General features: G+C 37.7%; 1 protein-coding gene across 1 annotated transcript; it reads right to left on the reverse strand.

Annotated features, from left to right (window-relative positions):
- Positions 1 to 1,474: 1,474 nt before the first annotated feature.
- On the reverse strand, positions 1,475 to 6,797 carry LOC122042918 (oleoyl-acyl carrier protein thioesterase, chloroplastic-like). The gene is made up of 7 exons (XM_042603313.1): positions 6,397 to 6,797; positions 5,823 to 5,956; positions 5,633 to 5,746; positions 2,614 to 2,709; positions 2,341 to 2,428; positions 2,192 to 2,260; positions 1,475 to 2,116 (listed from the first exon to the last, which is right to left on the reverse strand). The coding sequence occupies exons 1-7, from the start codon at positions 6,778 to 6,780 to the stop codon at positions 1,856 to 1,858; spliced, it is 1,146 nt and encodes a 381-aa protein (XP_042459247.1). The 5' UTR covers positions 6,781 to 6,797; the 3' UTR covers positions 1,475 to 1,855.
- Positions 6,798 to 15,895: the final 9,098 nt, after the last annotated feature.

A 15,895-nucleotide genomic window follows, 5' to 3' on the forward strand; every position in this document is an offset into this window, starting at 1 on the left:
ATTTATAGATGAGCACAACTAAATGACGAATCACGAAAAGCTAATCAATTGCTCGCTCGGATGCTGCGATTTATCTCTTTCGTGATGGTCTTGGATCGAGTACAGCGGGGGCGAGCGTTTTACCACACAACGAAAAGCTAATCACTCCTCTCTATTAACGTCATCCGTCCCAACAAGAAAAAGTTAAGAGAGTGATAGGAACATAGTCGTGCCAGTTTAAAGTGAATCAGATGTGTTAAACTCGTGCCAGTTTATGACTCCAAAAACTTCAGAATCAACAAATTTGAATATGAGAAGATTACACTAGTGCAGTTGCAGTGAATAAGACATGAAAAGGTCTAAGTCCTTGATGGTTGTAAAGCCTTAGGAGTCAACAAATTTAAACACAAGAAGACTCAGGGGAGTAGTGTTACGAATATGCTAGTTTAGAGTGAATTACGCCTTTTTGTTGAAAGCTCTTGGTTGCTTCAGACTCCAAAATAAACAAGTTTGAACATGAGAAGAAATAGGGAGTATTTAGGAATATAGCGGTGTTAGTTTGGAGTGAATCAGATTAGTTCGAGTCCATCAAAGACTTTTAGCAAAAAATTACTAATGACTACAAAGGCTCTAGAATTAAGAAAACTTGAACATCAAAAAAAACTCAAGGGAGAGCCAAGAATTCATTAGTGCCAATTTAGAATGAATTAGATTAGTCTAGGATCCATCAAGTTCTTGCAAAAAATCCTTAATGTCTACCAAGGCTCCATAATCAATAAAATTTAACATGAGAAGACTTAGAGGAGTAATAGAAATGCATCAGTGCCAATTTAAAGTGAATCAGTTGTTGGAACCAAAAAAATTAAACATGGCAACTTGTTTGGAGTAAATACTCCGTTCTAGATCCATTAAGTACTTTTTACTAAAAATCTTTGATGGTCTTGGAGGTTCTAAGTACTAAGAATATATCTATAATGATTTAGAATGATGCCAAGCCTCTATAAACATTAAACACTAAATTTGTTCTAGATACAATGAATAAAATAACCAGGGAAAGGATGATCACAAGGATATGCAAGTAAAGAAATGACACAAACATCCATCTGTAGGGCACTATAAAACTTATATGACAGATTTTTACACTACAAAGAAGAATTAGAGGGGAGTGCCAACATCTAAGCACAATGATGAGCTTTAGAGGTCGTGGATGCTACTCTACAGACTTGCTCAAAGGTCTACTCTACTGCTTGAAACTATCTTTTAAAGCTTTGGTATAAATGTCAAATTCTTCCATATAACATAAGCGGTAAGAGGAGTCGATATTTACATACTATAATTCATTCACATGACAGAGCTAGATCTACTGATAAAGAAAAGTTAGATCAATAGGCATTGTTCATAGGGCAAAGTTGGATCATCCGAATGAATATAGAGTTCTTTTTGAGTTTTTCTATGATCATGTGATCCTTGCATTAAAAATAAAAATACTGTAAGATATTGAACCATCAACAATACTTCATGGGAAAACAATTGACATAAAAGCACCCATAAAAAGTTAGCATTGTAGGAGAATGCCAAGAGGACATGGGACTCGTTTTTTCATGAGCAATTAGATATAATTCTTCATTTTTCTCTAGTGTATTTGTGGTAGATACCAAACTGAATTCTAATACAGATGACAATGTCATACGAACTTAGCACTATACCATTAAGAAAAGCATTGACTGCTGCAAAGTAAACGGTTCCAATATCCTCTCGAAGTTTGTCCCAAGAAACACCAGATGAATGATGAATGATTAAAGTAGCTGCCAGTATAACTCGATGAGCTTAACTCTATTCTTTATTTGCTGAGAGCTAGAGTACATAATCCAAAACCTCAGCGAGCCAGCTTCCTCCACACTGTCCGGCCTCTGTTTATCTCAAGGCCGCTTCCTGACAATCTCAACAAGTGTAAGAATTCCTGTAGATCTTGATCATTGACATGGGGGTCGGAGGCAACAGCCCCATTTGTGCGACCATCCTCTGGAACTTCTGGACCGGCAAGTGAATCCACAATATCACTGTGCTGGCATTCTCGCCGGTAATCAAGAGTGATCGTTTGCAACTCATGGGTGTCTATGATCTCTTGTGGTATGCTCTGCAAGAGTGTCACATGTATGAGAAAAGATTAATTAGTTCTAAGGTGCTTAGGATAGAGTATAGAAGTGTATACTTCGAGGACCCATCCGATGTAGGTCACGTTGTTTACATGTTGGTTCATGTCCAAATCAGCTCTCCTTGGCTGCGTAATTCAAATGGAAATGATCATATCAGCAAAGCAATATCAGATGAATCTTACGCTAGGACGATAGAATGTCCTACCACAAGCCCTAATCGGGAATATTGAGCAGGATCATCCAGTTTTGGAATTTTCTTTAGGCTGCCATTGTTTACCTCTGGAAATGACAATCTACATGGACAGAGTTAGTGGCATACTCACATCTAAATATACCAAATTTCTTCAGAAATGAGTGGTGTAGGAGAGGCCAAGTTAGAAATTATGCTACATATAAAAGATTAGTTTCGTCCTTGTAGCTAAAAGGAAATCCATGATAGTTGAAGGATAAAAAAGAAGACCCATTATCAGATGCTTACCTGGGAGTTTTTGGACAATGCACAAACACTTCTTCTCTGACTTCATCACTTACTCGTTGAAGCTTCCGGGTGTTTTGATTCATCATCACCCACTTGCTGAGACAAAATAAAGTGGGAAGTAATATCACCAGCACTACCGAGAAATAAAATTACGAAATAGAACTAGTTATATTACTACATATTCTTCCTTCAATATAAAAACTTCCAACTGCTCCTAATTGACTAATGTTAACCAGGCAAAATAAATTCACAAATACACTTGCATTTGTTGCAGCAACATCTTTGGCTCAAATAGGCTTGACTGTGATCGAGTGCCAAATAAATCCTATTTTAGATAGAAAGTTTCTGAACATTTTCAATGAAGTTTTCCATCATGATGGTTGGGATGGCAAATTTCTCAAAGGTGGAGCCTTTTCAAACCTAGTAAAGGTTATAGAGTGCATTGAAGGTTGTAGGACACTAAAAGATGTGTAAAGAAGAGAGCTTTCTTCACAGAAAGGGTGTTTTTTTTTTCCAATTTGGCAAGCATTAGAAATGAAGTTTTCAGTGGAAGATTAAGGCATCTTAGTGAAAGTTTTCCATTTTTTATTGTACATTTGCTTTTGCATTATATAGAATTAGATTCTTCCAGTGGAAATTTTATGGACAAATTCATGTTAAATTGTTTGTTTATAATACAAATACACACCTTGGGATGGGTGACCTTTGCCATAAATATGAGAAATCTTGATTTCACTAAGTTGGTTGAATTTAGAGGAATATCACTACAGAGCAGCTAGTAGAGTTCTAAGGGAGGCTCTTGATGAACTGGTTGATAACTAGAAGGTTACAGAAAGGCTGGAGACATTCCCTAGCGTATGAGATGGTTGGTGCATGTAGAATGCTCAGGTGTCACAGTTAATCTCAGGACAACAAAGGGTAAAAAAATCAATTAGTTAACTATAGGAAAAGGGATCTTCGTTCGTGATCGAGTAACTCTATCGATCAAATTAGCTACACATGTGGCAAAAGGCGATTTGCTCGCCCCCAACGCCCCCGCCAACCCGTCCCCATGCCAACACGGAGGAGGTAAATCACGGGTGGCTACTAGCCATTAGTGCAGGTGGCAAGATATGAGGGGGAGGCATACTCGGACACGCCGAGTTTCGAACCCAAAACCTCATGTGGCAACACCCCATGCCTTAACCACCACACCGCTCCGAGGGGACTAAAACTGTGTTGGGTAAAGTTTTTAACGTGATTGGCCTCACAGCAGAGCGGCCCCATACTCCAGAAACCCCCGAAGGGATTTTTTGGAGAGGCACAGTACCACACTGTTACTAAGAGGGCTCGGACACGGCACCGCAGGCAACACTAATATGTTGCTAAGAGGGCTCGAACCTGGCACCTCAAGCAACAAGTGTCTCCGTGCTTGCCACTAGGACAGAGGCACTTTGACGATCAAATTAGCTACACATGGACTCGGATGAGGTGGAGTTAGGTACGTGGATTAGATGGTTTTAGTATGTGGTATTGTATATCAGGCTAAACAGAAGACTGTTCAGGATAAAAGGAGCAAGATGATTCTAGCATATCACCAACAATAATCATGCCTTATTCAACTAGGTGAGGTCGGGATTCTAGCATATCACCAAAGAATTTTAAAGAGCAATAAAACAATCTACTGTTCATATTGGGCACAATCGGCCTTTGATATGGCCCAAATGTTGAATAAATTGTATTTTGAATTTTTTTTTAGATGGTTTCTGATGTGATTTTATATGGCGACGGAAGGGGATACGAATTTCTCAGTAGTAGAGCATTTTAGAGCTTAGAAGACACTGAATAATATATTTATAGATTATAGGAGGCCAAAAGATTACATAGAGAAGAGGATTTTTTTTTTTCTTGGGGAATAATGTTTTTTTTTTTGGTATCTATGGATTTCTGCAAGTGAGGTATTCTTCTTTTCTCCATCTGTATTGAGAAAAGTGTAGAGAGGATTGAGAGGTCTCTTATACAAGGTATGAATATTGGTTTGCCCATTTTCTTTGTACCTTTGCTCTCATATTATATAGACGTTCTCATATTATACAGACCTAGATTCTTTTCATAGATGTAGACTTACACCGAATTACATTAAATTACTATAATCTTTTTGTGTGTTTGTGTTGTTAAAAAACTCTCTTGTGATGGAAGTTAATTTGCATTCTAGATGCTGAATTGGAAGCCACAAGTGTAAGGCTTGAGGCTACATGATTCGAGCGAGTCATTAGAGCAATTTCCAATCTCAAATAGTGATATGAGAGGCACTTGTGACCTTGACAATATTCTCAACCTATTTAATTTCTCTATGTTACTGTTATCTCATACAGATCATTTGATTTTACCCTCATAGAAAGAAAGACTAAACATATTTAGATGCTCTACTTTCTTGTGTATCTTAGTTTAGAATACTGATCTTTGGCCCTTACCCTCATCTAATGCAAAGAAAATACTGGAACAAAATTGATGGCTTAATGGTCATTACAAAACAAATGAGACAGTTAATTACTCTTAAGAAGACTCAATATCTGAAAAGAAAGCTATTATTTTGCTAAAACATATTTATGAACTTCTATTTGTGTTTCTCAAACACATTCATGAACTTGTCTTCTCTATTATTTTCTATTAAAAGCATGAACATTAAAGACAAGGAATAAAAAATATAATTTTGTGGGTAAAAATCATCAGTAACATACACTGTTGGGATGAAGGCATTGTTTGTTGTGGTGATAAATGATTGTATATAGGACTCGATCTAATCAAATTGACCAAACATGTATTTTTCTCCTATTGGCTGTAACCTAGGAAAACAAATTGAATTTTGTTCACACTCGTTGATCAAAGAAACAACTGTGTCTTTGTCCCAATGGTACATGGGAATAGGTTGTGGAGTTTAAACACATAAATTAGACTGAAGTAGACCAAATTAAACAGATCAACCCCCAATTTAAACAAAGTCAAGTCTGTTGGTATTTGTAGAAAGTTGCAATCTGACCTAGTAGCTCTACCGATGACTTCACCAGAAGCCAAATCCTTAAGAATCCAATCGCGCCTTGTTCCCATTCTTCCATCACTTTGGCACCAGGTCTCTATCTCGATCACTTCACCCCTACAAAGAAGCATGATATTAGACCCAATCTGATAAAATGCAAGTAAACAAAAAAGGAGCATTTTCGAGAACCCACCAAGCAGGATACTTGTATACTTCGATGTGCATTCGGGAAGTCACCCATATTAGGCCAAGCTTTCTCATAGTAGGAGTCGTAGCAAATCCATCAGTGGAAAAACCTACACTTTGTGCATGGCTGCCTCCTACTTCCTGAAAATGTGAAAACATCAAACACTGTAAGTATTGTCCTTGTCGCCCTTATCATTTTAGGATCCAGATAGTCAGGTAAACAAAGGGTATGACTGAACAAGTGTTTAACAGAATTAAGAGTTAATCAAACAGATGGAAGAATTGATTAAGAAACACTTAGAACAGGAAGAACACAGGCCAAATCCCAACCGTATGTGGACAAAGTAAATTGTTCTTAGTGTAAATTGAAGATGAAAACGATTAGCATTGCTCAAGAAAAAGGATTAAAGAGAGATCCTACTAAACTCCATCGTGGGCACAGAAAGGGGCGAAGGTACCTAAAGCAGTTATTGAGACGGAAGAACGGTTTCCGAAAAAAGAAAGACAGACGGCACAAAAAGTTTTTGCTTCCAGTAAATTGGGCAAAGAATAACAATCGGCGTAAAGTTGGGATCCCAAACCTGGAGAAGGTTGGCAATGGTCTCCACCGTAGCTGTCTTGTTGATCCCCACCTCGTAGCATCTTATGATAAAACACTCCTTATACGACAATCCGTCAGGCAGCAGACTCCCAAGCCGCAACCTTTCGGCCAACCCCCTCTCTCCGACGCATTTTTCTCCGGTGGCGGCGGCTGCAGCAACAGCCACCTCCAGCCCGGAGGTAGCTTTGCAGGCGCGCCGCACCTCCCCCCAGGTCCTCAGGCGGCGACACTGGCGTGCTGGCGTCGCCTCGCGAGACCGGATCGGACCCAGTGGCGTCGAACACCGCAGCATCGCCGCCATCCAGCTGGACCTTCCAGTTGGTCCACGACAACGAGACGCCAGCAGTCGCACCGCTCGCCTCATGGCCCAACCGTCTGGTTTATAGGATTCATGGGCGATAGGAACGATGACGTGATTGAATTTTCCTCCGCCCGATCGATTATGAACGGATGATAAGAGAAGAAGGCAAATTTGGGGCTGCTGTATAACGGGACGGTGTGGGTCAATGAACGGCCAATATTAGATCTTAGAAGTTGGGGCAATTAAACTCAACTGTAGTCATAGGTGTCATACTGTTTGTATTTAATGTTTAAGCAATGTGATTGAATTTAATATTTAAATTAGGCTGATATATTAAATAGGTAAACCATTAAATACATCGAATGGAGTGTTTATGAATATTTGGGTGGCGTTTGATTTAGGAATTTGGGAATGAGATAATAGATTTATTTTTAAATTTTATGTTCAATTAATGAAAATGGAATTAAAATTTTAGAATGAAATCTAAAAATTTAGGTATTGATGAAACTCACATCCTTAGATTTTGATGGAAATGAAAATGAAAATTAAATTTTAGACAAAAATACGCTTAATATATTTATTTAATTTTTTTCGTATCATTTTCTTTCTATCATTGTTCTCTCTCATCATACTTTCTCTCACCTATTTCTATCGTCATAATTTCTCTTTCCTCAATCTCTCCCACCATACACTATCTCTTCTCATTTCCTCTTATCATACTTTCTTTCTTTTCATTCTCTCTTATTATACTTTTTCTTTCTACATCCTCTCTCATCATGTTTTCTCTCTCATCAGTGTTAACCTTGGGACAATTTGGCGGGGTACTGGAGCGAGTGTATTCGTCTTTTGCCAATATGTTTTCTCTCCCATCACCACTCGTGATTTACCTCCTTCATATTGGCCTTGGGACGGGTTAGCGGGGGTGAGGGGCGAGCGTAGTCGCCTTTTGCCACCATGCTTTCTCTTCCATCACACACTCTTTCATCATTTTTTTTCTCATCACACTTTTTCTCTCATCATACTTTTTCTCTCTTCAATCTCTTCTATCACACACTCTCTCTTCTCATTTTCTTTCATTACACTTTCTCTCTCATTAAATTTTCTTTCTCCTCATTCTCTCTCATCATGCTCTCTCCCATCACGTCTTCTCGGGACAGTCTAGTGGCTATCGTATGAAGTGTTGTCATCATGAGATCTGGGGGTCGAATCTCGGCATAGCCGACGTAAATGTCTCCTTCATGTGTCAATCACTATTCCAAAGGTTAATAGTCACCCATGATTTACCTCCTCTGTGTTGGCCCTGGGACGAATTGGCGAGGGGCATTGGAGGCGAGCATAGTCACCTTTTGCCACCATGTTGTCTCCCATTGCACTATCTTTCCTCATTTTTTCTTATCACACTTTCCTTCTCTTTATTCTTTCCCATCACATTTTCTCTCTCATTATTTTTTTTACGTTTTTTTACATTCAATTTTTTCTCATATCTAATTTTTTCTCTTATTTCGTGTAAGGTTAAAAGAGAAAATTTTAATTTATTCTGATAAAAAATATTTAACTAACTAAATATTATGTTTAAAAATGATATCCTATTGATGATAGTTTTCTCCACGGATTCAGGACCCTTGGGGAAAACCTGAAATGGAGACGAGGATCCCCGATTTATTCGAGGATGGGGGCAGCTTCAAGGATTTTTCGAAGATGGAGGCGGGTTCGGGGCAAGTATAGGGATACTATCTCTATCCCCGAACCCGTCCTAATAAATAATAATAATATTAATAATAATATTATTAATAATATTAATAATATAATAATATTATTTTTTAAAATATTAACAATAGTTTCATTAAATAATATTGATAATAATATTAATATTAAAAAATTTAAATATTAATAATAAAATTATTAATAATATTGATATTGATATTAATATTAATATTAATATTATCATTAATACTAATAGTAAAATAATAATAATAGTATAAAATTAATTTCAAGAATGGGAGCGGGGATGGGTGTGGGGATCCTCATTGGTTTGGGTTCGGAGATTCTCCGAATCAGAAAAAGTGGGGATGAGTATAGGATGGAGGCGGGATGAGAATGATAAACCTATCCTGTCCCGCCCCATTATTATTTTTGTGATATTATATTCATACTCATTCCTATTTCATAATAATAATAATATGCTTTTTCATTCTCATTTTGATTTTCAAAACAGAACCAAATAGCACCGTATACTTGTGTGCGATTCGAATTAATTTTTCTCAAAAGAATGACAAGTTTAGCATGATTTTGTAAAATGGAACGATGCGACATGGATAAATGAACGACCAAGATTAGATCTTAGATGCCGGTGCAATTCAACTCAATTGTAGCCTTATTAGGTGTTATAATATTTGTATTTAATGTTTAAGGAATGTGATTGATTTTAATATTTAAATTAGATTGATATATTAAATAGATAATTGACTAAATTAAATATCTAATTGGATTAGACGAAGTATCTAAGAATTTATAGGACTTCTGAGCGATATGAATGAGATTGAATTTTTATCTGTCCGATGAGCGGATGATAAGAGAAGATAAGTTAGTGAGATGTTCTATAAAGAAACTGTGCGACAAAAGATGAATCTTAAATAGAGTTGTCTTGAGTAGGGAACCTTTGATCCAGTATCCTGATCAAACCCTACCTATTGGTGGGGTAGACCGTGCTCCACTAGTTAAACAAGTAGAATCCAGTTCATCCTACAAATAAATTTACAGGACCTCTCCGAGATCTTAGATTAAAAGATCTGCTCTTAGTTGTCCTGGGTTTTAGACCAACTCATTTTTTTTTTTTCCTTATGTAAATTTTTTACTTAGCACACTAAAGTTCATCCCTTGGCTACCTAAAGCCCGGATCACCTCCTTAATTCTCTATGCTGAACAACAAACGGTAGAACAGAAGCATAAACGTAGAGGAGAGAACGCACGATCGCACGGGAGAAAAAATAGAAGAGAAACTCACAATCTCGTAGACCGCCGCCTTCAACGCCGCACTCCACCGACCTGCATCGTTGTTCTGGTGTTACTTGTTAGTAAGATAAATTTATTTATTCTCATTTCTATTTTCCAATGAAATTAGTATTCCCAGAGGAAAAAAAAAATCTTGATCAAAATTAATGGGTTAAAAAAAGTATTATTTTGTTTGATTTATATATGATATAATATTTTGATTGAGAAAACAATGATGTGACGTAATTAATTATCTGTATATATTATTTTTTTAAAAAAATGGAATTATTTTCTTCCCTTGACACATTTAACTACTTTTCACTACGTGATACCAATGACGCACGTTAACAGTAAGAACGTCATTAATATTATTATTTACATTATATTTTATATGCATTATTAATATTATTATACTTATATAAATAACGACGTGCAAATAAAATACATCGATAAAGTTTTTTTACCATGTACAATAGTCTTAAAATTATAGGAATTTCATGATGAACGTCTTAATCTTCGTTGCGAGAGATTTCATTGACGAGGCGCACAAGAAGTCGCATCCTCGCATTCTTGACACTGATATCTAGGCTTGAGCATATGGTTAGCAATGATAGATGGAGGTTATACAGGTCTCGGGCGCGCCCGACTCGGAGGCCGGGACGTCAAGATCAAGGCAAAAGAGAAGGGGACAGAATTTGTGATGTCAGTGCAGGTCACGACAAGTGAGTCATGCGTGTATAGCACCTCCGTTGGAAGTTCAGGGCAGCGAGAGGGTGGACTTGATGGGGTTAGATCCAGTTTTCTCAGGACCTTTAGAATTTGTTCTTTCATCGCAGAAATAATTCCTTTGCTTTCAAAATTTCTGGATGTATTATCTGCTTTCGTGTTGAATTTGGGAAGGATTGATGAGAACATTGAGGACGAAGATATTTATCTTTTACCATAATATTTTGGGACACTATCTATTGTGAAAGATTAAGTGTTTGGATGGAGAAGTTTGATAGTGTTTTTGGGACACTATCTATTGTGAAGTTTGCTATTCACATATTTTTATTAATGATAATATATTCTATATAAATAACATAAATAGAAAAAACACATAAAATAAAAAAAATACATAAAATACTAAGAAATAAATGAATATTTTTTAATAATAAATATTCCCTAATAACACATAAAATACTAGGAAATAAATAAATATTTCCTAATAATAATTATTCCCTAATACACCCCCTTAAGATGGTATCCCAGAAATGACATCAATTTTACTGCAAATAACAAACAACAGAGGTCGAGAAAGTGGCTTGGTAAGTACACCGACCAACTGATTCTCAACAGGAATATGACTAACTCGCAGTTTGGAGGATTGCATCAGATCACGAACAAAGTAATAATCAATAGTCAGATGCTTCATCCGAGAGTAAAAACACATGATTAGCCGAAAGATAGGTGACACTCAAATTATCAGTGAAAATCACAGCAAGCGTGGTAACTGGAAGAAGCAGGTCTATTAAAAGTGACTTAATCCATTGGATCTGAGATGTCGCAGAGGTAATATCGCATTATTCAGTCTTAGTCGAAGAGTATGCAACCGCGCGCTGCTTAGTAGATTTTTAGGAAACCATATTAGCATCCACAAAAAAAAACAAACGCACCTGTAGAACATTAATCATCCGGATCTCCTGCTCGATCCGGATCAGATAAACCATAAAGAGAAAGAGGTGTATCCACAAGAAGATGAATGTCAAGATCTCAAGTACCATTGAGATATCGAAGTAGATACTTCACAGTGCCCCAATATGTCTCTAAAGGGCATGCATAAACTATGAGAGTCTGTTAACTGCAAAGGAAATATAAAGACGTACGAGTCATACGGAAATGTTGTAAGCCCCTAATCACTTGTCGAAACTTTGTTGTATCAAAAGATAAAGACTCATCATGCAAAGTAAACGAGAGCCAACAACAATAGGAGTCAAGCATGTTGTGTTTGGAGATAAAATCAGTGACATATTTTTGTTATGACAAAAGAAGACCACTTGAGGTTGGGCGAACCTCAACATCGTAGAAGAGGAAAAGAATCCCAAGATCTTTAATCGTAAATTTTGCATGAAATTTACATATTATAACGACAACAAAAGAAGCATCACTCCTTGTAATGATTAGATCATCAACATATAAAAGGAAATAGATAGCAATACCATCCCAAAAATAAACAAATAAGGAAGTGTCAGCCTGAGATATGACAAAGTCAATAGAGACTAAGAAGACGCGAAGCTCCAAATACCAGGCACATGGAGTCTGCTTCAAGCCATAAAGCGCCTTATGCAAACGACACACATGATCTAGAAATTTAGCACTGCGCATACCCGAAGGTTACGCCATATAAACCTCCTCTGCAATACGACCATTAAGAAACACATTGTTGACATCAAGTTGGCAAAACCTCCACCCTCGATTCATAGCCAAACTAAGAACAATGTGTATTGTTATTGGATTAATAATAGGGATGAATGTATCATAAAAGTCAATACTAGAATGCTAATGAAAACTCTTTAATAAGGCGAACCATATACTGATCAATTGAGCCATCATAATTTGCTTAATGTAAAACACCTACCTGTTACCCACACGATTTTGGTCTAGCGAACGTAGGACAAGAGTCCAGGTCTGATTACATAGAAGAGCATCATACTCTTCGTGCATGACTTGTACCTAATTCGAATCTTTGAGCGTCTGCATGACAAAGGAGGGTTCACATGGTTGTGGAAGACTAATATGAACAATATACTTTGGATTGGGTTTGTAGATGACATTTTTTGAGTGACTTTGCATGGGATGTTGGTTTAGAGAAGCGAGAGGGGGATAGAGAGGTGGTGGGCTAGAGGGTCAGTCACCATCATGTAGCGTGGACGACCCGACAGCAAGTGGCGGTGACAACGACAATGATGACGACGGTGAAGAAGTCAGTTGCAGGTGGCTAGTACTAGTAGCAGGTTGCGGCACCGGTGCTGGAGGGTCCCACGAGAGGATTGGTGTGACAAAGAGCTCACAGTTAGTGTATATTACTATGGACCCCAAGGAGGATGTGACAGTAAATGGAAAAATATGCTCCACAAATGTAATATAAAGAGTTACAAAGACTCTTTTGAGAGCGACACCATAGCATACAAGGCACTCTAGGTGAGAGAATAGTCAAGGAAGATACAAGAGGTTGACTTAGGATCAAGCTTGTAGCGGGAGTAGGGGCGCAACCGCGGAAAGTAGGGGCGCAACTACGGAAAGCATAGACACTCGAAAACTCGAAGCTTAATAATATCAGGAAAGATGGTGAACAATTTTTCAAAAGATGACATGTGGGAAAAACTGACCTCAGGCATGCAATTAATTAAATAGACTGCCACAGTAAAAGCATAAGGTCAAAAAGTGAGTAAAATAGACGCTCTGTGCAACAAAGTGAGATTAGTTTCGACTATATCACAATGACGACGCTCAAAGTATCTATTGTGTTCAAGAGTGTGTGAAAGAATGGTAAGGTGACTGATACATGAATAGTAAGAAAGGAGTGAAAGACTAAGAATTCACCTTCTTTATCAGTGAAGAGTGTTTTGATAGTCATTGAGAACCAATTTTCAACAAGAGTTTTGAATACAATAAAGGTAGAGTATGAATTCAATTTTTTGCGTAAGGGATAAAGTCATATATATTTCGTAAAATGATCAACGAAGATAACATAATATTTGAGTCCATCAAATGATGATATAGGAGATGCCCAAACATTAGAAAAAAATAATATCCAAAGAAGCACGAGACAAAATACTAGATTTATAAAAGGGTAATTTATAACTTTTATTAATATTGCATAAAGTACATGAAAAATTATACAAAGTATCAGCAAGAAATGAAAGGCTCAAGGATAAACAAAATGTTGCAAAACACATAATGATGGATGACCTAGACGACTATGCCATAAGGAAATAGATGACGAGACAAGTACAAAAAAGGCGAAAAGGGATGATAGCGTAGACGTAAATTTTGACTAGTAATAAACACTATCTCTATGGACCTTGCTTACCAGTGTCGCCCTCGTATGACAATCCAACATCTAAAAATATGAATCAAAGAAAAGAAATGTAGTAGGACTAGTAGCACAAAGTGCAGCGACAGAAATTAAATTTTTTGACATAGATAGAACATATAAAACATTGGAGAAAACTAAAGGCAAAGATGGAGTGGAGAAAAAGAAAGAACCAGTGTGGATATTGGGTAGTTTAGAACCATTATCAATAACGACGCTATCATTCCCCAAGTAAGGCTCATGCAACGAAAGAGTAGTGAGATCAATGGTGACATGATGAGAGGTGCCAGAGTCAACCACCCATTCCTGAGAATCAGATGGAGGTGTAAAATAAATGATAATGTACGCAAATGGTGCACTATACGCGGGACGCGGAGCGCGTGGAGGAGCTAGTGGAAGCAGAGCAAGCATCTAGGGCGTCATATGACTGCATTGTCGAGCAGAGTGACCTTTGGCACCACAGATTTGACAACACCCAAGATAACAATTGGGACTAGACATAACTAGATGTGCAGGAGGACACACAGGTAGCCTCGGGATAGACAAGCACGACTGATAGGACATCGATGGAATCTGCTGGCAACAACCATGATAGTTTGAATATCAATTACGAGAATTCCTTGTTGGAGCCACAAGACCAGTCATTGGCATCAAAGATGGAGAAAGTGTCAAGACTTTTAACTGGGCCTTATAGTTGAGGAGCTACTCGAATAACTCATCAAAGATAATAGGGATGTCACAAACTTGCAGAGCATGTTAAATATTACAGTAGTCTTGGCTAAGACCATTCATGACACAAATAGAGAGCTTATCAAAGTCAACTTTGATATTCATAAGAGCAAGAGCATCAATGCTTCTTTTGATGTCTTCCATGTAATCAGTGATAGAACTGTTATCCTGGTGAGAACAGGCAAGATTTAACGATGAGTCATAATCTTGCCACGTGAGGGAGTAACATAGGTTCTCTTCATCGTCTATCATGCGTCTCTAGATAAAGTTGATGAAGAAATAAACTGCACAAGAGTAGGGGACATCAAACCTATAATAGCGTTAAGGAGAAGTTGATCCTGACGGAGCCAAGGAATATGATTAGGATTCGCCTGAGGGAGCGTGGCGCCTGTAGGTGTTATCTGCGTAGGGAGGTAGGGACGTGAGCCATCTGTTGGGGTTGCAAGGTTGCAAACATAGTCTCATATTGGAAACACATGGGAAAGATCATGAGTTTATAAGAGAAAAGATATCTCCATTGGCATGAGGCCTTTTGGGGAGAGCCCAAGAGCAAAATCATGAGGGCTTAGGCCCAAAGTGGACAATATCATGTCAATTGTGGAGATATCTAAATTCTTTTCGATCCTACAATTGGTATCAGAGCGGGGTCGCTTTGAATTGGTGCAACCACCATTCAAGCATTTTTCGTGGCTTTGTCGTTTATATAGGTTAAAAATATTGGAATTAACAAAATATTGCGTTTTTAAAAATTTGTGGTAATATTTTTTTAATATTTTTTAATAATATTTTATTATTTTTTCTCAAAATTCCTTAATTACTATTTTTATTTCTCTCCCGCACTACTAATCCAAGACTAAGTCTTGGAACAGGTTTTATTGTGTTTATTTTGCGAGATTGTCTTTCTAAGATGACCCATCAAGAAGGCTACAACACTGCTCGCCCACCGCTCTTCTCCGGAGATAATTTTGGAGATTGGAAGGGTCGGATGGAGGCGTATCTCCAGACTCACTTTGAAGTCTGGATGATCGTCAAAACCGGGCTTCAACTGCCAACTAACGGCACCGGCAAGCCACTACCGTATGAGAACTGGGACGCGAACCTTATCAAAAAGGTAGAAGCAAACGCAAAAGCAACGTATACACTTCAGTGTGGCTTAACGAATAAGGAACTGAATCGCGCCGGCCCATTCTCAAGTGCCAAGGAGCTGTGGGAGAATCTGATTGAGTTACACGAAGGTATTCCTGATACAAAAACAGGTAACCATGTTTTAATAAATAAATTATTTGAGCAGACTAATACTAGTCCGGCCGAGGAAGGTGTTGCGTTATTTGCAGGAACAAGTAAGACAGAGGAAAAGATATGGTCCGAGTCTTCAGATGAATC

This window comes from Zingiber officinale, chromosome 2A, assembly GCF_018446385.1.
Source record: "Zingiber officinale cultivar Zhangliang chromosome 2A, Zo_v1.1, whole genome shotgun sequence".
Lineage (NCBI taxonomy): Eukaryota > Viridiplantae > Streptophyta > Magnoliopsida > Zingiberales > Zingiberaceae > Zingiber > Zingiber officinale.

What these genes read in the sequence shown, in the direction of transcription:
- LOC122042918 (XM_042603313.1), bottom strand. Translation starts at nt 6,780, where the DNA reads ATGAGGCGAGCGGTGCGACTGCTGGCGTCTCGTTGTCGTGGACCAACT. An exon ending in CCATTGCCAACCTTCTCCAG is followed by an intron (nt 5,957 to 6,396) that starts GTTTGGGATCCC and finishes TCACATTTTCAG; the next exon opens with GAAGTAGGAGGCAGCCATGC. An exon ending in ATTCCCGATTAGGGCTTGTG is followed by an intron (nt 2,261 to 2,340) that starts GTAGGACATTCT and finishes TGAATTACGCAG; the next exon opens with CCAAGGAGAGCTGATTTGGA.